Source organism: Onychomys torridus, chromosome 10, assembly GCF_903995425.1.
Source record: "Onychomys torridus chromosome 10, mOncTor1.1, whole genome shotgun sequence".
Classification (NCBI taxonomy): Eukaryota; Metazoa; Chordata; class Mammalia; order Rodentia; family Cricetidae; genus Onychomys; species Onychomys torridus.
The window spans coordinates 25,946,470-25,970,370 of NC_050452.1; the positions used below are offsets into that span (position 1 = coordinate 25,946,470).

Sequence of the window (23,901 nt, forward strand, 5' to 3'; positions counted from 1 at the left end):
AAGGAAAACAGGTGAAGAAGAGCCAGGATCCCTGGGCCGACCCAGGAGAGGGACTTGGCTCCAAAGGGTCTTGTCACTTAAACGGTTCAGCTAACTTTCCTTTTGTAGATGCCCATCCTCACGAGGGGTGGACAAGTAGGAAGTGGGTGCCTGTCTAGGTTCAGGCTGTCCTTCATCCCAAAGCAGAACCAAGGATGGGAACTAGTTTGGAATTAGCTCCAGTTGTGGGCAGTACGAAACCAGCTGGCCACCCAGTGGAGCATGGGCCACGTCAGAGACCCACTGCCCCCGACATTTCTAGGCAACTCTGGAATGGGGAAAATTCCATATCAGCATGGCTGCCAGGCATTCTTCCATATCTGATGGGCTTGCCTTTGTCCATGTGGGCCCTAGATACACATATACCCATGCAGGCCTGAGTCATCTGGGCTACATAGCTGTGTGTGACTCCCTTGGTTCCTGCCTCCCCCAACTGCCATGCCAGAGCTGGCAGCAGACAGAGCCCTCTCATCTACATATATAGTGAGACCATCAGATTTGGGGACACTGTGTTCTTGGGTCCACAAGCCACAGCCTGCCAAAACTCTTGCCCTCCTCTTTGGGGAAGGTGCAGCCACTGCAGCTGATTTATTCTCCACATTACAGAGCCAGCACAAAACAGACAGGCCAGACCATTAGGTCCTTAGATTCACGGACACCAGAGCCCAGTCTACCCTGTTTAGGACATCACAGCCTCTGGGGAGTGGCTTTAGCAAGGGTGTCTTAGGAAGGACTCAGTGACTAGAGCCCCGTTATGATGCATGGACAGTTCCAGGTAAGGGCTACTCAGAGAGAGTTGGAGTGTGGGGCGGGGGGCGCGTAGGACCCTATAAGGCAGGTCCACAAAGGTTGTAAGTTGGGATACCAGCAGTGAGTGGCCACACCTGGATGGAAAGCTAGGTTCTACCTGCCCTTAGGCCTCATTCCTCACCTTTCACCCCTCTGTACTGGCTGGTTTGTGTGTCAACTTGACACAAGCTAAAGTCATCAGAGAGGAAGGAGCCTCAGTTGAGGAAATGCCTCCTTGAGATCCAGCTGTAAGATATTTTCTCAATTAATGATCAATGGGGGAAGTCCCAGCCCATTGTGGGTGGTGCCATCCTGGGCTGCTGGTCCTGAATTCCATAAGAAAGCAGGCTGAGCAAGCCATGGCAGCACCCCTCCATGGCCTCTGCATCAGCAACTGCCTCCAGGCTCCTGCCCTGCTTGAGTTCCTGTCCTGACTTCCTTCGGTGATGAACAGCGATACGGAAGTGTAAGACAAACCCTTTTCTCCCTCACTTGCTTTTTGGTTCTGGTGTTTCATCGAAGCACAGAAACCCTACAACAAGTTGGTACCAGGGGGTGGGGTACTGCTGTGACAGACCTGACCATGTTTTGGGGAGGACTATCGAAGGACTTTGGAACTTTGGGCTAGAAAAGTCACTGAGTGTTGAGAGCTCAGTGGGAAGTTCTTTGGAGCTTCAAAGATAAAAATGTTGAGAGCAGTGCAGATGGAGGGCCTGCCTTATGAAGTTTTAGAAAGAAATTTTAAAGACTCTCTGGGGGTTTGAAAGAAAATGGACCCCAAAGGGAGTGGCGCTATTAGGGGATGTGGCCTTGATAGAGAAAGTGTGACACTGTGGAGGTGGTCTTTGAGGTCTCATATATGCTCAAGCCATGCCCAGTGATGCTGTGGGATGTTCTGTATGTCAAATGTGTTGCTCTGATTGGTTAAAATAAATAAAGTGCTGATTGGCCAGTAGCCAGGCAGGAAGGATAGGGTAGGCGGGACAAGGAGGAGGAGAATTGTGGAAAGCGGAAGGCTGGGTGGAGACACTGCCAGCTGCTGCCATGACAAGCAACATGTAAAGACACTGGTAAGCCACAAGCCATGTGGCAAAGTATAGATTAATAGAAATGGGTTAATTTAAGATAGAAGAAGTAGATAACAAGAAGCCTGCCATGGCCATACAGTTTGTAAACAATGTAAGTAAGTTTCTGTATGTTTACTTGGTTGGGTCTGAGCGTCTATGGGCCTGGCGGATGAGAGAGATTTGTCCTGACTGTGGGCCAGGCAGGAAAACTCTAACTACACAGTGAGACAGATCATTTCCTGTCACCTGCAGGATTCTCCATTCTCAGCTCCTTCTCCAGCACCATGTCTGCCTCCATGCTACCATGCCCCACCATGATGATAATGGATTAAATTTCTGAAATTGTAAGCCACCCAATTAAATGTTTTCCTTTGCAAGAGTTTCAGTAATCATGGTGTCTCTTCACAGCAATAGAAACCCTAAGACAGAAGTTGGGGCAAGGGTCTGGGGTATTGCTGTGACAGGCCTTACTGAGCTTTTGTTTGAAGGAATATGGACCTTGGGAGTGTGGTTTAGAAAAGCAGTTGAACACTTTAACTTAATGGGCCATCCTAGTAGGAGCATGGAAGACAGTGGTGCTGAGGGTGATTTGAACTGTGGGGGCCTGGATCAAGGTATTTCAGAGGAGAAGAATGTTAATATGTGGCCTAGGGACTGGTCTTGTGATATTTTGGTGAAGAAATTGCCCTTGTCTGAAGAGTCTGCCTGAGGCTAATGTGAAGAGATTTGGATTAATTCCGTTAGCAAAGGAAATCTTAAAACAACCTAGTATAGACTCTGTCATGTGGTTATTAGTGTTCATACTTACAAAGATTTATAATGAAAAGGTACAAACTGAACAAGGAAAAATACAAAATACAGATTGAGGAGAAAAGGGGCATCAGGAAGTGGAATGAAGCTACATCTGTGTTCGAGGAGATAAACAGATTAAGAAATGAAATAAGGAGTTGGGGATTTAGCTCAGTGGTAGAGCACTTGCCTAGCAAACGTAAGGCCCTGGGTTCGGTCCTCAGCTTTGGGAGAGAAAAAAAGAAAAAAGAAAAGAAATTAAATAAAGGGAGTGGTGACATCAGGGCAAGATCCCACCCAACCAAGTTTCCAACTTGTGAAAAAGAATTAAAGAAAAGTTTAAAGCATAGTGTGGTGGCATACACCTTTAATCCTAGCACTCAGAAGGCAGAGACTGGCAGATCTCTGAGTTTGAGGCCAGCCTGATTTACAGATCCAGTTTCAGGACAGATAAGCTTAGGAGGTGAAGGAAGCCATCAAAAACAGAAAGTGAAGATGTAATTGAGTGAGGGGGCCAGGTTCCAACCCCCAGCAAGCAGCAGAACTTGGCAACTTCAGCCATGTGGTTCTGGAGGTAAGTATAGAAGAAATGGGTTATGAAATTTGCATTAGACTAAGGAAAGCTAATGAGGCCAGGCATGTGCCAGGAGTGTTCCTGCATGGAGGCCTAGAGAGGCTATTGTATTAAGTTGTGAAGTCTGGATTGCCTTGGAGACCCCAAGATTTTTGAGATATCAGAGCTGGGGGATACCTGCCAAGGAGAGCTGCTAACAGGGAGTGGAACCAGCCCAAGCGAAAGAAGTGTGCTTCAGTCAACGAAGCTGAATGGAGTTGGAGATCTGAAGAGTGTTTTGACATCAGACATGAAGATGCAGAGTTTGGAGTTTGCCTAGCTGATTTTTGGTCTTGCTTTAGTCCATTATTTATTTCCTCACTATGCTCCCTTCCTTATGTTTGGGAATGGTAATGTATATCTTGTGCCATTATATGTTGGAAGTATGTGATCTGCTTTTTTATTTTACAGGGGATTACAGTTAAGAGATTACATGAGTCTTAGAAGAGTTTAAATACATTTGAGACTGTTATACAAGACTATGGGGACTTCTGAAGTTGGACTGACTGCATTTTTGCATTATGATATGGCTACAAGCCTTTGGAAGCCAGGGAGTGTTATGTGGCAGCTTGAAAGAAAATGGCCGGGCGGTGGTGGTGCACACCTGTAATCCCAGCACTCAGGAAGCAGAGGCAGGTGGATCTCTATGAGTTCGAGGCCAGCCTGGTCTACAAAGCAAGTTCCAGGACAGCCTCCAAAGCTACAGAGAAACCCTATCTTGAAAAACCAAAAAAAAAAAAAAAAAAAAAAAAAAAAAGAGAAAGTGGCCCCCAAAAGGGAGTGACACTATTAAGAGGTGTGGCCTTGTCAGAGGAAGTGTGTCACTGTGGAAGTAGGCTGAGGTCTCATATATGCTCAAGCCATGCCCAGTGAGACAGACCACTTCCTGTTGCCTGTGGGTCAAGATGTAACTCCCTCTCTAGCATCATGTCTGCCTGTATGCCACCATAATAGACTAAACCTCTGAAACTGTAAGCCACTCAATTAAATGTTTTTCTTTAGTTGCTGTGGTCATGGTGTCTCGTCACAGCAATAGAAACCTATGGTAGTTTGAATGTAACTGGCCCCCATAAGCTCACACGGAGTGGCATTATTAGGTATGGTTTTGCTGGAGTGGGCATGGCCTTATTAGAGGAACTGTATCACTGTGGGGGTGGGATTTGAGGTCCCCTATGCTCAGGATCCTGCTCAGTGTTTCAGTTGACTTCCTGTTGCCTGCAAGATGTAGGTCTAGGGTTTAGGGATTTATCTCAGTGGTAGAGCACTTGCCTAGCAAGCTCAAAACCCTGGGTTTGGTCCTCAGCTCCAGAAAAAAAAAAAAAAAAAAAGTAGGTCTCTCAGCTACTGCTCCTGCACCAGCATACTGCCAAACTGCCTGCCATGATGATAGTGGACTGAACCTTTGAACTGTAAGCCACCACCTCAAATATTTTCCTTTATAAGAGCTGCCATGGTCATGGTGTCTCTTCACAGCAATGAAAACCCTAACTAAGGCATACTATCAAGGCTATTTGCTATTCTGAATTGAGACTGTTGTTCTGATCAGCAGTCAGCCATAACTAAGTAGGGACCAGCACCATTGAAGAGAAACCTGTGCATTACTTGGACAATTGATGCTGGCTAGCTGGAGCTAAGAAATTAGCAGTGATTAAGAAGAGACAAGAGTCGGGTGGTGGTGGCGCATGCCTTTAATCCCAGCACTCCGGAGGCAAAGGCAGGTGAATCTCTGAGTTCCAGGACAGCCAGGGATACAGAGAAACCATCTCGAAAACACACAACACACACACACACACACACACACACACACACACACACACACACACACACACGAAGAGACTAGCATCACTGGTAAAATCTATCTTCTGGAAGTGTTTCCTGAAGGCACAGAGAAGCTGTGTCCCAGAGGTGGCCATGGTTGTCCCTCCTGTTGGTAATTGGACTTGAAGGCAAGAAAGGGTCACAGAGTGCAGCTGAGGCTTGGCACTATGAGGCCACTGGTGAAGGTGCAGCCTCACCAGCAGTTGAAGGCCCAGGACTGAAGGGATCATGCAGAGAAGTTGAAGTTTGGCACCATGAGGAGAGCCTATGAGAAGCTATTGGTGAAAGTACAGCCCAGTTGCAGTGAGGGACTCCAGCATTTTGGAGATGCCAGAGCCATGGGGAAACTACCCACAGCAGCTGTGGAGTGGAGCCATCTGGAGCCTAGAAGACCGCTGTGTGTGCCTCAGAGGGTGGAGCTGGAGAAGTGACCCAAGCCCTCCAGAGGAGTCCAGATGATCGTGAGTGGAACCCAGACACTGGACAGCTGGAATTTGCTTTGCTTTGCTTTGCTTTGCTTGTGCCGACTTTTTTCCCTCTTTAAGTAGGAAAGTATTTTACTGGAACCCTCAGTTGAGAGACTTTGAATTTTAAAAGATTGGCTATTTTAAAGGACTGAAATGTTAATGTATTTGAATTTGTAAAGATGGTGGGACTTTTAAAGTTATTTCTGTTTTCAATGTGAGATCTTGGGGAAGAATAAAAAAGGAGGGCTGTGGATTAATGATGTGTTTGTGTGTCAAGTTGACAGGGGGTCAGTTGTACTGGCTGGTTTTGTGTCAACTTGAAACAAGCGAGGAAGGAGCCTCAGCTGAGGAAATGCCTCCATGAGATCCAGCTAGAAGGCATTTTCTCAATTAATGATCAGTGGGGAAGGGCCCAGTCCATGGTGGGTGGAGCCATCCTTGGGCCGCTGGTCCTCAGTTCTGTAAGGTAGGCTGAGCAAGCCATGGGAAGTAAGCCAGTAAGCAGCTCCCCTCCATGGCCTCTGCATTAGCAACCTCCTCCAGGATCCTGGCCTGTGTGAGTTCCTGTCCTGACTTCCTTCAATAATGAACAGCAATGTGGAAGTGTAAGCCAAATAAACCATTTTCTCCCCAACTTGCTTTTGGTCATGGTGTTTTACCATAGCAATAGAACCCTAAGACACCTTCTTTCACCTTCTGATAGCTCCAGCAGGAAGTGAAGACGCCAGTTAATGTTTATAGACCATGACTAGACAGGCGAACCCTCAGCACACTGCTGTGGGAAGACTCCAGAATGTCAAACCCTAACTTGAGGAAGCAGGTTCAGAGTAGCACCTGAACTGAAACAGGAACCAGACCAGGGCGAGTGTGAAACCCAAGCCCAGAACCTGTGTCCTTCCTAACATCCCTGGACCCAGAGTTCTGAGTGTGCCTAGGCCCATCTGGGTCTGTCCAGGTGACTCCTTTCCAATCCCAGGGAGACTTCTGAACACAGAATCCAATTGGCTGCAAAAGTCCAGCCATTTAATAAGAGCTCCCCACCCTTATTCCATGACAGCATCCTGAGAATTGTGGGCACAGCTGTGTAGGAGACTGTGGGAAGCCAAGCAAAATGAGGCTATCAGTCAGACTCTTGGAGTGAGAACTGGGCTGGGTAGAGGCCTCTGTCCAGACACTGGCATGAACTTCATAGGAGGCTAGGGCTGGCCACACACCACCAAAAGCATGAGGTGCTGGGCTGCTGCAGGAGCGTGTGGCATGCGTTCCACTGGCTTGCTTCTTCTGCCCTGTCCCTCCCAGTGAGGGCCAGCCAGAGCTCACACAGGCCTTGTCCTCTTGGCCTTTTTCTCAGCTCTCACAGCATCATCATGGGCTTTCCTTTTCTCTGCCAGCTTGTTGGCCTGTGAGAAGGAAGGAGGAACTCAGGATAGGATGGAGAGTGAGCAAGGAGGGATGTCTTCCCTTACCGGGGCTATCTGCTACTAGTGGAGCTTCTAGAGAAGCTAACAAGCAAATAACCAAAGACCCTGACTCACACCACAGGGTGAAAGAACAGAACCCCAGTGTTGCTCAGATAATTCATGGTCTCAAATCTCCAGCTTGGGGAATCTAGGCTGACTCTTCCACCAGCTCCCTTGAGGAAAAGACAACGCCACTCAAAACCTTTACTGGGAGTGGCAGAGAGGGCATAGGAGGAGACTCCTTCCTGGGCCGTGTCTGCTGTTTCCTACGCATGACCATCAGCAGGGAACAGGTCACACTACAATGTCATGAAAGACCTGAGAGGCTACCATGCTGTTATTTAAGAGGAACCTGGTGGGGTGCTCCCAAGGCGGCTGCCAGGCACTCTGGAGAGCCCAGTGCACAACTGCTTTGTTTTTTTCTGCCCCTGCAACCCCTTCTGTGATCCAGTCCTGGGACCTGTGAGTGCTAAGCAAGTGCTCAAGCTTAAGGGAAACACCCCAGTCAACACATGGAACAAGCACACAGGAGCTTCAGAAAGACTTCCCAAGTCCGCTGGGCCAGTCCATCCTCAGGACAGCTATGGGTAGGGACAGGGGTGGTGGGGACTCTCTACCATGAGAGAGGCCTTGGTTTCTATTCCCAGCTGTGTAAATCCAAACCAAACCAACAAAACTCCAAAGAAAACAGGCCTTGGCCAAATGGGCCAGGGTAGCTTAACCGTGCAGATGTGCGGAAGCCTCATCAGAGCAGGAACTTACCTCGCGGATTTTGCGGCGTTTGCCAAACATGATCTTTTGGTAGAGATACTTCTCTCGCTTTTTCATCACCATGATGGCCAGGCGCTTGGCCTCGCTTTCTTCCTCCTGGGCCAGCCGCTGCTTGTCCTCCACTTTCACAGTGCCGGCCACCACCTGGGGCTTCTGGGGAAACCATGCAGCTGCATGTGCACATGGCCTTCTGGGTAACTGCTGCTCCCCAGTAAGGGCTTTGTCCAGTGCTTCCTACCTTCCCTTCCAGCCTTTGCTGCTCCAAGGCTGACAGGTGTGCCTCCTCCTCTTTCTCTGAATCAGCTTCCACATCTTCCTCCTCCTCCTCCTCCTCCTCATTGTCCCCCGCAACATCACCATCACCTTCATTGTCATCACCGTTGTCCTCCTCCTCTTCATCCTCCTCTTCCTCTTTCAAGTCTCCTACAGAGAGCAGGTGGCTCCGCACTCCAAAGGCAGCTCAAGGATGCTCCCCCAATGGCCCAGCTGAGCTACCTTCAAAGAAAACCCTACGGCCCTCTCCTGAACACCCTGCTACCCGTGCAAACACCGACAACACCGGGCCACCCTGCTCAGCTACTCCAAATGTCAGCAGCAGACTAACTGCAAACCCTTGAACGGGGAGGGCTTCCTCTCCAGCTGGCCGCTCCTCTGGAGCCTGCCAGCCCTGGAGCCAAGGGAAATGGCCAGCTTGGGCATAGGGGCCAGGGCCACCAGGAGTCAGTCTGTCCACACTGCTACCCATCCTTGCCCAGCTCACCTGGGTCTTCTCCCCGCTGCAGAGCCAGTAGCTTCAGCTTCTCAGGGGGAATGTAATCTCCTTCCTTCTCAGACACGAAGGGTGAAAGGTGTGGGGGCAGCTGCACCCCAGGGAAGTACTCCGCCACAGGGAGGAGGAGGCGGGCATTCACACAGTCAAACACCCACTGGGGCTGTATGTAGTACCTGTGCAGAGCAGCCAGCAGACAGGTCACAAAGGAACAACCAGAGGGACCACTGCACCACCAGGGCTGAAACCCCCTTCCCAAAGGGCTCACAAGGGCTTTCAGAGTCTACCTGCCAATGATGGGGGTTTGCTGCCCAGGCCGGTCAACAATCTGGTGGGTGATGCACGAGTCTGTGATGTCATAGGTGGCTCCAATGCACAAAGACTTGTCCCAGGATACATCCCCACCAAAACTCCTACAGGTACAGGGAAGCCCTATAAGCCTTTTAGGTATGAGCTGCCTGCCCTGGAAACTTCTCTGGACCTACTACCCACAAACGCACCCTTCTAGGAAGTGCTCACCCCAGAGCCTCCTGTCTGGTAGAACACCTGCAGTCCTGGTCCAGTAAGGACTTAGCTAGTGGCAGGATAGCAGCTCTCCCCTCTGTCTGCCTGAATGCTCTGCACACACTGCTTTGTGAGGAGTGGAGACACCCTCATCAGGCTAGGATGGAGACTGGAATACTGTACAGCCAGAACGATGGGCTGGCTAAAGGCCTCCCCACCTGATGATGAAGGACAATGCTTCACGGGGCACCTCCCGGTTCAGGAAGAACTTCAGGCCTTCAAAGAGTCTCTTGTGTTTCTCCTGTGCCTCCAGCTCTTTCCTGCGCCCTTCTTCCTGCTCTGTCATCTCCTGCAGGGAAGGGGCCAAGCTTCATACCACCAGGCCATCCAGCTCCACCGAGAGGAAGGGACTGGCAGGTTCCTTCTAGATCCCACAGATTCCAGGTGATGGTCCCGCCCCCATCCTGCCCCATCCCGTGCATTCCTGGAAGGCAGCACGGTGCTCACTCACCCCATCAGTAGGAAACTCATCTGCTTCAGCCTCCTCTATAGTAGGCACCACCACTCGGGCCAGGCTGGCACTGAGAGCTGCTAGTTTCTGTAGGCAAGAAGCAGAGCTGCAAGGTGGCCTGCTTGCAGGCAGGGAACCTCACCTGGGTGTGGGGTAGAGTGGGGAGCAAAACCAGCTCCAGGCCACACCTGGGTCTGGGCTCTAAGGGTAAGTCATAAAACCACCCACCTAGCCAAATCACCTACTATTCACGGGACAGGATGATGTAGGGCCAGTGCCCCCAAAGCCCCTCTCACCTCCATAGAGCTCTCAGAGTCCAGGGCATATGTGTCTTCGCTGACCTTTGTTTCTGCTTGGGCTTGACCTTCAAGCTGGGAAGAAGGAAGAGGATACCTAGAGCCCTCGCCTCAGTGTGAGGACAGAAAGGCTAGGTCCGCTCTGGAAGGAAGGTGCTAGGGCTGTACCTTGGGTGGGTAGTGAAGGTTGAGAGACTGGTAGAGGCGGAAGTTGACAAAGCCCAGGAGAGTGGTATAGAACTCAGTGAAGGTGGCCATGACCCTGTAGTCCACATCTGTTGGATGCTGGGGGTATAAGGAGACATATCAGCACTGTTAGCACATGTTTGTTATGCCCACAAACCCACAGGCATCTTACCAGGGCTACAGGTACATGGAGACCAGTGCCAGGTTCCCATGTGGTAAAGGGGAGCCAGGATAAAGACAAGGGGAACAGGTCCAAGGCGCTCTGTGGCAGCCGACTCTACCTCTTCCTGGCCCTGGCTCTCCCACTCCCCCCTCAATTATCAGTAGGACCTAGACAGAGCACACACCTTGTCTACCACCCAGCCCAGTATATGCCGAAGATCTGCTTCAGGGCCACTGTGAGCACTAAGGCAGTCCTCCCAGAGCCCAGCAAGGCCTGTGTGTAGCTCATGGTCCATAGCCCAGAAGAGGTGATGACAGCTACTGACCAAGGTGCCTTGGGAAGCCAGGTGTGGCTAGATGTAGCAGGTGAACAGGACTCGGTCCAGCCACATCCTGGAGAAGTGTGATGAGGCTCAGAGTTTAGCATTTCCATCTCAGACCCAGACTAGAGCCTAGGAGTAGGCTGAAGCAGAGGCAGACGACCTTTCCAAGCTGCCATCCAGCAGGCGGAAGTGCATGGCTTACCTCTGCCATTACCATAAGGAGCTGATCTACAAATTGGACTAAAGTGTCTCAGCTCTGGGAAACATTTCTAAAAATGTCGAAGTTGATAATGATCACGCCACGCCCTCAGCTTGGGACACCCATAACTCTGAACTAGCCCTTCATCTTGCTACCAGTCAGGCTTTTTTTCTGGTAGGCACTTGAGCACAGACTTCACTTCCCACAGTTCTTACTGAGCAGGGAAGGTACACTTTGCCCTCACCACTGATATTACCCCAAGTCCCACGGATGTATGCTCAGCACTGGCTGCCCAGGGCACATGAGGGTCCTGTTACAACTACCCTTTGCTAAGAGGAAGCAGTTGGCAGCAAGCTGGGAGGAAGGAGGCATGGGCAGCTCTGCCCTTCCCCCAGGGCCAGCTGTGTGGAGGCTGGCCCTCACAGGGCCCTATTCAGCACCCCAAGGACACACAAAGAGCAGTCTGAGAAGCAAGGGGGTTCGACACCAGAGGGAAGGAAAGACAGAGAGAGCCAAAGAAGTTAGGCAGGAAGGAGGAGGAGGAGCAGGGAAGGAAGGGCCATGCACCATGGCTCCCCAAGCAGGCCTCAAGAAACTGGGAAAGGAACTGCTGAGCGCCAAGGCCACCTCTTCTCCACAGACTGAAGCCCCATTTCCAGTACACCACAGACATGGCAGGTTCTAGCCTCAGGTACCCCCTGCAGCCTGAGGAGCACAGAACCTCAGCTCACTCTGTGACAGCTGTTCTCTATGCAAGGGACCAATTCCTGCTTAATGAACAAGCAGGAAGGGAGATCAAGCAGAGCCCACAGATAGACAATTGGGGGCAAGCCCAGCTAGGGCTGACCTTCTGGGGGACTGGGAGCTAACAAGGCTTCCATGGGAAGCAAAACCAAACTCCTCTTAGCAGGAACAATCCCAAGCTCTTCAAGAGAAGCCAGTACAAGTGAGTGCCATGTGCTAAGAGCCACCCTCTGTACCAGGCTATGGGGACGAGGGAGCAGAGAGGAGACAGAGTGAAGCAGTTTTGTTGTGGTATGCCAATGGCAGAGTGGGAACAGGGACCCCAGTGGTTCTGAGATGGGGGCTGGGCTCTTGATCCAGGTGGTAACTGTACAAAACACTGGGCACACACAGCCCCCAGAGCTGTCCTCACTGCCCATTCAACCACATCCCTTAAAAAACTTCTTTTCCCTCAAGTCCTCTTGGCAAGGCTGAGAAGATGGGAACGTGTTATTTACTGATGCAGAAAGATGAAGGAACATGTTCAAGATCACCTAGCACAGTGGTTCTTAACCTGTGAGTCACCTAAGACCATCTGCACATCAGATACTTACATTGTGATTCATAGCAGTAGCAAAATTACAGTTATGAAGTAGCGACAAATAATTCTATGGTTGGGAGCCAACACAACACAAGGAACTATATTAAGGGGTTGCAGCATTAGGGAGACTGAGAACCAGCACTCTAGCAAAAGTACTAGAGGCAGGCATGCTTGGTTAGGATTAGCCTATGGGTCTGAGTGTACATACGACACTGAGAATTCTGTGACTAATCCAGCACCACTGATTGACTGGGTTGTAAAGCACACGCCCTACCCTTTCCCCTCACCCCCACCTCTGCACAGTGGCCAAGAATCAGGAACCCAGCAAGGGCTGACTCCAAAGACAGCACCTGACCTACAGCCAACCAGCACGAGGCACCCCCGAAAGGACACTTACATCATGGGAGAAAGCATAAGGTGCAATCCACACGATGGGCTGCCCCAGCACCTCAGCCTGATAGTAAATGCCTTTGATGGACAGGAAGACCTGGAGGGAGGGTAGGGACCACAGTATGAAAACCAAGGGGTGACAGGAGAGGACCGGGGGTTCCCAGGAGAGCCTTGGCTCACCTTGCGCAGGGCTCGGGCAGCAATGACGTAGTGCAGGAACTCCACAGTCAGCCGGCGACACAGCTGGATGGTCTGCACATGGCACTTGCCGGTCCGTGGGAAGGTGGAGAAGAGGAAGCACATCGACAGGGCATCGTCAAGATCCCTCAGAGCATCGATAAATGTGGGGTACCTGTACGGTGGTGAGGGCAGCGCTTGTGAGCCCATTCCGCTGGGCTCCAAGGGTCTCTGACCACTTTGCCTCTCCCCAGTAGCTACCCCAGAGGCCTGTATTGACACCCAAGCCAGGCACTACCACAGCTACTTCCTGACCTGGTGGCAGCAACAACTTCCCCACAGTTGACGCACACAACTGGAAACAATCTGATAGCCACCAAAGAACCAGGATGTTCCCAATAAACTCTGATGACCTCAAGAAACAGCACAGAAGCCTCAACTGCTTGTTACCTTGTTGTGAAAGAGGGTACACCAAGCTGGTGGCTCCCGGACTCTCTTTGAAAGTGGAATCTTCAAAGGCCCACGATGAAAAAGGGAAAAATGGGAAGCTGGCCTGTTGGGCCAGGAAGACGAGTGGGGCTGCTTCCCCAGCAGCCTCTGCACCTGGACTTCCCTACAGGTACCTGAGTGGGTCTTGTCTTCCTATTTCTCACCATCCAGATCCGTGTAACTGACAGAATCAATGTGAAATGCTGGCACGAGGACTATGTCCAGTAGAGTAAGAACCTATTTCCAGGAACCCCACGGTAAATGAGGGAGCAGACAAAGTGTCACTTGGGCAAGAGTCGCCACTGCTTTGACAGTTTACAAATGGGGGGGACACACAGAAGTGTGGAACAGAGACACTGAACCATAAGTCTTGACACCTGGACTCTAGCCCATTCTGAGCTGGGACCCTAGTTGGGTCACTAGGCCTTCTCTAGCTCCAGCTTCATCTAGAAAATGACACTTCTAAACAAAATTTGCTGGCTTAAAATAGGGTATCTTTAATCAGATATAGTGGTGCATACCTGTAATCCTAGCACTTAGGAGGTGGGGACAACAGGATCATAAGTTACAGGTCATCTACAGATCTACCTTATCTCACAATCAAACTAGAATCAACCAAACCAAGCCACCCATCCATCTACCTCTGTGGCTCTAAACACACTCTGAGTATAGATCTACAGGGCTTCCAGTCCCCTCCTCAAGCCAGGCTGCCCTATAGTTGTAGCATTTGAACCACATTCCAGGAAGCTTCATTTGAAGAAAAGGGTCTGCCAGGAGCGGTGGCACACACCTTTAATCCCAGCATCTGGGAGACAGAAGGAGGATGATCTCCAGGAGTTTGAGGCTAGCCTGAGCTACACAGTGAATTCTAGGACAGTCAGAGCTATAGGGAGACCTTGTGTCAAAAAACCATAAAAAATCTGGGTGGTGGTGGCATATGCCTTTAATCCTAGCACCCAGGAGGCAGAGGCAGGCGGATCTCTTGAGAGTTGCTAGTCTCTGTGGCCAGCCTGGTCTAGAGAGCAAGTTCTGGGATAGCCAGGAATACACAGAGAAACCCTGTCTTGAAAAAAAAAACAAAACGAAACAGAAAACAAAAACAAAAAAGAAGATTGTAGAGCAGTGGTGGCACACACCTTTAACCCCAGCACTCAGGAAGAGAGGCAGGTGGATTTCTAGGCCAGCTTGGTCTACAGGGAGAGTTCTAGGACAGCCAGAGCTACCCAGAGAAACCTTGTCTTGAAAAACAAAAAGGATGATGATGATCTACCATGTCATAAAGGGCTCTGAAGGACACAGGACTACAAATGGTCAAGGTCCCAGGCCCCAAATAGCATTGTTTTACTGCAACTGAGTTGAGAGATCTGCCAGGTCTTTAAACGCAGGCTAAGATGAAGGGAAGACCAGCAGGGACCTAGCAGATGAAGGGACAGCTGTCTAAGTTCCTAAGGCAGAGGCAAGAACCCCCCTCAGCCTGCTTGGTGCCTCAGTTTCCTAACTTTCTACTTTGTAAGTCAAGTATATGTCTCTTTTGGACTTACTGGTTTTCCCTAAGCTTTGGCTCTGGTTGAGGAGACCAGATGCTATTTGCTTCGTGCATGAACCCAGTGCTTGGTTTTCTCTTTCTTTTTTCCCACCTTTTCTATATAATAGCTGTGTCACAGATAGGACAGTTGCTACTAAAATATATGGTAGTGATGTGTACTTAATCAGTTGTCCCTGTCCTCTGGCCACCCAGCTCATCATGCCAACTGTTATCTCCCAGGCCAAAGCCTTCCATAGCCCAGGAAGAAGCCATGCCCCATCGTTCTAGAACTGAGTGCCTAGGCAATCATTCCATAAAATGGAGATACTAGCCTAGGGGTTCTACATTTGATCAGTTCCAAGCCAACTGTTCTGCGTTGTGGGAACTATTATGAACACTGAAGAATATTTAGTAGCAATGTTGGCTTCTATCCAGCAGATAACAAACACATTCCATCCAAACTGGAAACTACAAGGGTCTTCAGGCATTTGCCAAATTCTCCTAAAGAGGTAAGAATCACTGAATAGTAGCCAGTGAAGGGGAGGAACTTTCTGAGAAGGTTGAATGAGGAACAGTCAAGACCAGAAGAAGGTCTGTAGTGTGGGAACTCGTGGCTCAGGCTCTTCTACCATGCAGCCTTTGAACTTGCTGCTGTCTCTGCTCATAATGTGCATTCCTGGCTGGCTGAAACAGGTCATTTTCCAGAGATATCTCTGGGAATGTAATCAATGTAACCCTAGCACACACCCCAGTTCTCTATACACTGCCTTACAACCTTTCCTGTACCCAGTGCACCTTAGAATCATGACACTGATCTGCCAGCTTGGTTTTGGTCTACTTTCTCTAAAAGGACATGAACTCTGTCGGTCAAGTCTTGGTCTTGTCCCACTGTATCCCCAGCACTAGGACAACACTCAGCAGCATCTGCATCACTGAGGAGCGTGACTCACCGCTCCTTGACAATGTGGTCAAGCTTGTAGCTGGGTTTATTGTCCTTCAGGCGCTCCACAGCATTCCACTCGCTCTTCCCATAGGCTTTGCGGAGCTTCCGAACAAACACCTGGAAGGAGGGAGCAATGATGCTCTGGCAAAGACGTACGAGCATCTCCTCCACGGAGAGGGAATACACAGGACAGGGTCTCTCAAGGTCTTCTGAAACTGCTAACAGCTATTTGTCTGGGCCTTCAGGCCCCTCAGCCCAAGATTTGCCAAATAGCCAATTCCATGGAGCCTCAGACCCATGACAATGACCAGAGGTGCTGACACCACATGTCTACCTAGGAAGAGAAGGCATAGCTGTTCTGCACTGAGGCAGATCATGGCTGGAAGGGCTTTTGGGAGCACCCAAAAACCACTTGTTCACATCTAAGGAAAACGGGCTACACAGAAAAAAAAAAAAAAAAAAAAAAAAAAAAAAAACCGAGATAAACTATAAAGCCACATCTTCCAAACCAACAGATGTTTTTCCTCCCAAGAGTTGTTCAAACCCAGCCCCAGGGCTCCTCAGAAGCCTAAAACTTATATAGAATTATAAACAGCAGGTCTTGGACACATTTCCCACTGCTTGCCCACTTGCAGAACTATTTGATGTAGCTGCAACACCCAGTCACAGCTGCGGCCCAGTCTTCTGCTGGCCACCAGGTGGCGCCCACTCCTCAGAGAACCCTGTCTCCAGCCAGAGGGGCCAAGAGGCAGCAGCTTAACTGCAGTTAGTCTACTTTCCACTCTCTGCACATAGTGGAAGTCGGTCTCTGCTGCCCCTGTGGCATTCCAGCATTAATGTTTCTCTGTGTATGGAGCTGAAGCCCAGAGGCCCTGGGAAGCAATCCCACAGAGAGCTAGACTAGGAGGGCTTGGCAGCACAAAAGGCACCAAAAGCCCTGAAATGGCACCATTTTTGCTTTGGGGGCAAAAAATAATAATCTGGGGGAGGGGTACAGGATTGGCTAACAATTACATGCAGGTCCTGTGCAAATGATTTTTAGGCAGGCAATCTCACCGAGCCCTGGAGACATCCTTTTGGGGTAGGATGACCTCCCCTCTCCCCCCAGGACTGGCCCTCCCAAGTGGATCAGCAACTTGTCTAGGGTAAGTTCCAAAGCTGCGAACACAAGGCCCCAGGCCTCACCTTGTACTCTCGGAACTTGTTGACGATGGGCTCATGGAGGAGGAATTTAATATCTTTGATAAGGTAAAATGTTCGAGCTGCTGTGGAACCCTTGTTCACTTTCTTCTTATGCTTGGGCTCATGGGGATAAATGCCTTTCAGGATGCACAGCCGCCTGGAAGATAAGCCACCTATTAAACTAGCAAAGGGGAAAATACCAGCCACAGCTGCACCTAGAAAGCAAGAGTGAGCAGGAAGCATGGGAGTCTGTGCTTAGGGACCTCTCAAGTGAGTGAGTCTGACGGTCACAAGTTCCTAAACACACAGTGCAGGAGGACTGCCCCAGGCACTTCAGTGGAAGCAGACAGGACACTGACAAAGGCTGGCAGGCACCTAAACCAGGAAATGCCCTACCGAGAAGTCAACATCTCAAACATACAGGAGGCAGAGAGGTTGGCCATTCTAAGAGAGAGACGGCCAAGCATGATTCAGCTCACTTGTTCTGGCACCCAGGAGGCTGAGGCAGGAGGAACAGAAGTTTGGAGCTACTCAGGACTAGGGGAGTGAGTTTGTCTTAAACAAACAAATAGAAAAAACAGGCTTGGGGATACAGCTCAGTGGCAGAGTGCTTGAGTAGCATGTGTAAGGCCCTGGGTTCAAGGCCCAGTTCTACAGAAAACACAAAAACCCAAGCAAACAACCAAAAAATTCTGTCAAAAACAACACCAGCAGCTGTAACCACGCCACCCCACCCCCCAACCAAACACACACAGAGAGGGGGGGTTGTTGCAGAGGTCAGGATGAGCCTGACGGAAGGACCCACAGACCGCAGAGACATCTGACTTGACTCTACAAGAAGTCCCCAGCTGTAGGACTCTGTCAGAAGGGGAAGGTGAAGTGCAGACATCCCACAGCCCACGCTGAAGAGCCAGTTCTCAGACCACAGCTGGCAAAGCACAGCTCACTAGCAAAGCAGATGAGGAAGAGGAGGAGCAGTAGAGGAAGGCTGAGACGGCTCAAGTAGGTTTTCTTTTCTCTTTTCTTTTGAGCTGAGGATCGAACCCAGGGCCTTCTACCACTGAGCTAACTCCCCAGCCCTCAAGTAAGTTTCACCGCAGCACTTATTTCATCACTCCGGCCCCCAGGTGACCCGAGTCTGCTCCTCCAACCTCACCTGAAATCGGGCAGGCTCAGCTGCAGCTTCTTCCGGGCTTTGTTTCGGGTGATGTAATTGGTGGCAGAGCCTCGTTCATACTTGGGAGGAAAACAAACAATTCTGTTAGTGATACTGCAGCGAGTGACCTCCAGCTGGGGAAGTGAATTCTAGAGACGGCTAACTGGGCAGGTGGCCTATCTCCGGGGTGGGGACTACTGTGGGGGTGAGATGACCTGCACAAAGGAGCTCGGTGCTGCCCTTGGATACATGCATCCACATCATGCTGGGGTCCCAAGTACTGAGCACCAGCTCTACATCCTGCCTAATGTCGTTAGTGAATCTACAATTTAAGCCTGTGGGATAAGTGCCATCAGAATGCCCATTTTTCAGCTAAGAAACAAGCTCAGTGCAACAGCCCATTCAAGCTACACACCTTAAAAGCTGGGGTTGGGTCTCCAAACCCAGGCCTAAGTCCAGAACCTGGATGCCTAACTAATCCTGTGTTCATAATCTTATTTGTCCCTTTTTAATCCCCTCATCACCACTAGCCTTTTCATATGGACCCACAAGCAGCTATTCATACTTTCCTCCCCACAGCCGAACAAAATGTTAATACCACAGACTTAGAGAGTATGTTCCTTGGGAGGTAGACGAAGTCTACTACTGTAACATCTGAGGTATCCCCTGGCCATTTTTTTCTTCAATCAGGGGTGATATTATTCTAAGTGAAAATGCTTGTCCTGAACCACCCACCACCACCACCACCACCACCACCACCACCACCACCACCACCACCACCCCTCCGCCAACCCCTTTCATTCACCAGACAGCAACTATGTTCAAGCATTAAGCTAGATGCTATAAGGATGAGAAAGACAAGAGGCCTGGTTTCTACTTCCTTCCAAGAAGCAAGTTGTCTTGTCCAATCATCTGGATGTCTGTGCTGTTAAGACGCTGCCTCTCATTCACATCATTGCTAGAGAGAAGCGGCATCCTATGCCAAACAGCCTGAAACACTAAGCACCTGTGTCCACTCTAAATAAGATCTTCCTCTGTAGTGAGACAGCAGGATCTCCTGAACCCAGGTCCAGCTCTAAAGAGTCAGAGCCCCCTCAACTACCTATGTTATAAACAACCCACAGCCACAAAACATGCTACTCACCCTTTCCTGTAGACATCCACTGACTACTGGGAATAGGCCTATGCTAAGTCTTGGGGGAGCCAAAGAAGAGCTTTACAATTTTCCTTACAGGTGTTTTCCACTAAAGCCAGTGAGAGGGCTCAGCAGGTAAAAGCACTTGCCACCAATCCTGGTGACCACATACAGTGGAAGGAGAGAACAGACTCCTGCAAGCTGTCCTCTGACTTCCATATGTGCACTGTGCTTCTTGGGGACACACACATAGATACACACAAAGATAAGTAAATGTAAAAAAGGAAAGTGTTTCCCACTGAGCCAGCCGTGGTGGTAAACAGTATAATCCCAGTACTCAGAAAGCAGAACCAGGAGAACATGAGTTTCAGGCCGGCCTGTGGAACAGGGAGACCCTGTCTACCACTAACTCCAACGCTGAATAGCAAAATGTTTCCCATTTTCCTGGACCATGTGTATCTCTTGTCTTTTGCTGTGCACTGCCATTTTAAACATGAAACCTAGTTCACATGGTGATTTAACTTTAAAAAAAAAAAAAGATTTATTTATTATGTATATAGAAGAGGGTGCCAGATCTCATTACAGATGGTTGTGAGCCACCATGTGGGTGCTGGGAATTGAACTCAGGACCTTTGGAAGAGCAAGAAATGCTCTTAACCTCTGAGCCATCTCTCCAGCCCATTTTAACTTTTTGGATTAGGCTGTGTGTGTTAGACAGTACGCTTTGCTAGACACCTTACAATGCAAAAGACAAGCCCTTCCCACAACAAATAATTTGGCCTCAAATGTCAAAATGGTTCTGGAACCCAGTGTAAAGAGTGTAACAGCTTGCTGAGACATTTCCACCTGCAACTCAAAGGCAGGTTTCCCTTTTTTATTTTGAGACAAGGTCTCACTATGTTGGCTGGTCTAGAATTTACAATGTAGCCTCAAACTCATGGAGATCTGCCTGCCTCTGCCTCCAGAGTCAAGTTTTCCTTCTTATAATTTGTAGCTCCAAATGGCTAGCACTTACTGGATGATTAAGAGTGTGTTAAGGGCAGTGGTGGCACACACCTTTAATCTCAACACTCGAGAGGCAGAGACAGGTAGATCTCTGTGAGTTCGAGGCCAGCCTGGGCTACAGAGTGAGTTCCAGGAAAGGTGCAAAGCTACACAGAGAAATTCTGTCTCAAAAAACCAAAAAACACTCCCCCTCTCCCGCCGCGTGCCAAAAATAGGAGTGTGTTAAAAACAAATTGGGATCCTTCTTCAGGGTCTAGCCTGAGAAATGGATGGAACTTAAACAAACAAACAAATAAAACACACGGAGTGAGGTAAACCAGACCCAGAAAGATAAACATCGCATGTTCTCTCTCATCGGAGGCTCCTGGCTCTACACCTTCAGATGCGAGGACATATCCTTGAGTAACTGCAGAAACCAGGAAAGTAAAAAGGGACCATTGGGTCGGTGTTGGTGGCGCACAACAGAGAGGAATATCAGGGAACAAGTGATCAGACACAGGTGAACTGGACAAACAGGAAGGGGGTCCTAATTAGGGGGCAGGAGATAGATACAGGAGTGAGGGGGTAAAATAACAGTAAGGAGGTCTGAAAAAGTCCTAAGGGATCATACTATTAATTATCTGTATACAAACAAACCAATAATACAGGTTAGGCCTGTCTATAAATATCCACCTATCATTTAAATGAAACTCTCTTATCTGGCCTGACAGTGCCCCCTACAAGAGTCAAAGACCACCTAACAAAAGCCTCACCCCAGGCACGGGAAGCCTCCTTTGGAGTTGTTGGTCAGTGTTGTTCAAGAGACTTCCAAAACATTACAGGCTATTGCTGTTGCCCTTGGTTACTCACATGAGATGGAAGTAAGTCCTCATTGCTGAAAACACCACCCACTTCAGATGCAGGGATCCGAGGCCACTGAGCTGACACTGACCCAAAAGCCCCTCCCTGAGGACTAGCTCTCATGGCACCAGAAGGAGCCATGCAAGCTTCCAAAGGAGGGCAGCAACCAACAATCCCATCCAGCTACGCTATCTATGAACCATAACCATCACCATGGCATGATAACCTCAAGGGTACAGTAGTGGGCATGAATACCATGGCAGGAACCAACAGTTTTACAATTGGACCTAAGACCCTCTAACCTAGGGAAATCATGCCAACTACTCAGGGCTGGTAAAGTCACCGATCCTGACAGAGAACCTACAACTGCAACTTTCCTAAACCAGCATAGTCCTGAACCACATTCTAAACATTTGTCCTTACACCCACAGGTAAGTGTAAGCCTCACCTCTCATCAAAGAAACTTCTTTCCAACAGAGGCCATTACAGAAATCCACAACCAATCAAAATGCAGTTGTGGAGCTCAATCCCAGTGGATACATCTACAAAGCAAGCCCCACACCTAAGGCTCAGGGATCACTGTGGAAGAAGGTATGGAAAAATTGTGAGAGCCAGAGGATCAGGGCGTTTGTTAAGACGTGCCCAAATATGAGCTGAACAAGGACAACACACTTGCTAATGTGGATAGAAGAAAGCCCAAGAGACCTCAGCCCTACACAACACACAACTAAGGAACGCTGTGAATGGGACAAACAGTCTTCCCCAGAGAAAAGCACGCCAGCAGGCTACCCAATACCAATGGTCAGCCTCAAAACCATGCATGTACATACATATGTATGTACCAACAATTAATTTAGAAAACAAATTAATTTTTTAAAAAGGGAGCCATCAATTTGAAAGAGAGCCAGTGGGAGTATGTGGGAAGTTTGAAGGGAAAGAAAGGGAAGGGGGAAATAATGCAATTATATTATAGCCTCAAAAAATAATTAAAAATAACAACGAAACAGATGGTATCAGAAACTTGCAAGCCAAAGGAAAGACTTGAGCCCATCTCATCTTCCTTATCCCCATCCTGAAGTCATGCCCTGGCATTCTCCATCAGAAGCAAGAATAGCTCAGGTCAAGTCATCTTCTTTAGCTGTCTTCTCCACTCAGAAGCATCCTAAGCCTTACACGACACAGGCCCTCAACATCACCTACATGGCACAACGTTTATTCATTTTGTCATAGCCACATTGATGTCTTTCCACAACCCTGCACACCGCCAGCCTTTCCTACCTACTGTCCTCAACCCTGCACACTGCCAGCCTTTCCTAAGTACTGTCCTCAACCCTGCACACTGCCAGCCTTTCCTACCTACTGTCCTCAACCCTGCACACTGCCAGCCTTTCCTAACTACTGTCCTCAACCCTGCACACTGCCAGCCTTTCCTAACTACTGTCCTCAACCCTGCACACTGCCAGCCTTTCCTAACTACTAGCCTTGGCATTTAGTGTCCACTACAGTTTCCTTTGCTAAGTACATCTGAAGGAGAAAAGAAAAATAGCAAGCTTTCACATTATGATTAACAAGCTTACTTAGGAAACATAGGTTACATAGAAATAAGAAACTCTGTCTCGCGTGGTGGTGGTGGTGGTGGTGGTGGTGGTGGTGGTGGTGGTGGTACACACCTTTAATCCCAGCACTTGGAAGCAGAGGCAGGCAGATCTCTGTGAGATACAGCCTGGTCTATGGAGCGAGTTCCAAGACTGCCAGGGAAACCCTGCTTGAAAGGCCAAAAAATAAGTAAATAAATAAAAACACCAACAAACCAACCAACCAAACAAAAACCCAAAACAAAAACTGTGTCTTTTCTGAGTCAACAGAGCTAAAACTGAACTACTGACTTCTGCTTTGGTAAAACTGCTCATCCCTTCTCTTGTTTCTTAAAAAGGTATACATCTGCTTTTCGCCAATACCCCCTGGGACAGCAGGTTCTTTTTGCTAAAGATAACTGTCTTAGCCAGAAACCTGCAATTTTCACTTTCTGTAAACTCGCTTACCTCTGAGAAACGTCTCCTTTGGTATTAAGAAGAAAAAGACCACGCTAAGACAGTCATAAGACTGACAATACCTAACCCTACATACGGAAAACTTCGCAGGAGCCTGGGCCTCTTTAAGCTACGGCTGGAGCTTACAACTCCACTCTGATGATAAAGTCTCTAAAGTGCCGAGAATTTCTCGTCGGGGGATGCTGAGGACCACCACCCCGGTTATTTTTGTCCAACGGGAAAAGTGACTCCGGGAAAGCGGGGCCCACGTGTGACTGCTTACTTCTCAATCCCCAGGACCTAGGACCTGGCTTGGCTCAACTGGAAAAGTCCTAAGTCTTAATGATGAACTCTACGTCCCGTGGCTCGCTCTTTGACTGTCGCCTGGCCGCTCTGCCCGTGCTCACGATCCCCTCCACAGAAGCACACCACATTCCCCCGGCTTCCAGGGGCCGGCGCCCTTCTGCTCCGGCGGCCGTCTCTGACCTCTCGGTCCCCAGCGGCCAGGGAAAGCGACAAGCCCGAGGTCCCACCGGCCCAGGGACCCGCTCACCTTCTTCTTCTCCAGACCTCCCATGGCTCCACGCTGAGAAACCCCCGGAGGCCGCGCGGACAGGCAGAGCCACTTCCTCCCGCACGTGCCCTGCCTAGGACCCCGAAGGACCCCACGCCGCCAGCTCAGGGCTGCCCAAAAATATGCCTGTGCGCGTGCAGAGAGAGTTGGGCATTTGACCTCTTTATTTACGACCAAACTTTATAAAATTCAATCATTGGGGTCGTACTTTCTATGCTTTTCTTATTCGTCAACCATATATAGATGAGCTTTAAACTAGCGTGAAAACGTAGGCAGTTTTATAGCCACCCTAAAGACGGTTGCTTGACAACGCCCCATTGCATTTCGGGATAGAGCACCGCAGAAAGCTGGGAGACCACCCGGCGCTT

General features: G+C 49.4%; 1 protein-coding gene across 1 annotated transcript; it reads right to left on the minus strand.

The window, feature by feature from the left end:
* Window positions 1-6,578: 6,578 nt before the first annotated feature.
* Window positions 6,579-23,611, minus strand: Pes1 (pescadillo ribosomal biogenesis factor 1). The gene is made up of 15 exons (XM_036201556.1): window positions 23,513-23,611; window positions 17,950-18,029; window positions 16,797-16,950; window positions 15,619-15,728; window positions 12,658-12,829; window positions 12,485-12,574; window positions 10,062-10,178; window positions 9,894-9,968; window positions 9,598-9,684; window positions 9,305-9,435; window positions 8,870-8,995; window positions 8,574-8,758; window positions 8,052-8,236; window positions 7,805-7,966; window positions 6,579-6,982 (listed from the first exon to the last, which is right to left on the minus strand). Exons 1-15 carry the CDS (start codon window positions 23,534-23,536, stop codon window positions 6,899-6,901), a joined length of 1,782 nt encoding a protein of 593 aa, XP_036057449.1. The 5' UTR covers window positions 23,537-23,611; the 3' UTR covers window positions 6,579-6,898.
* Between the last annotated feature and the right edge of the window lie 290 nt (window positions 23,612-23,901).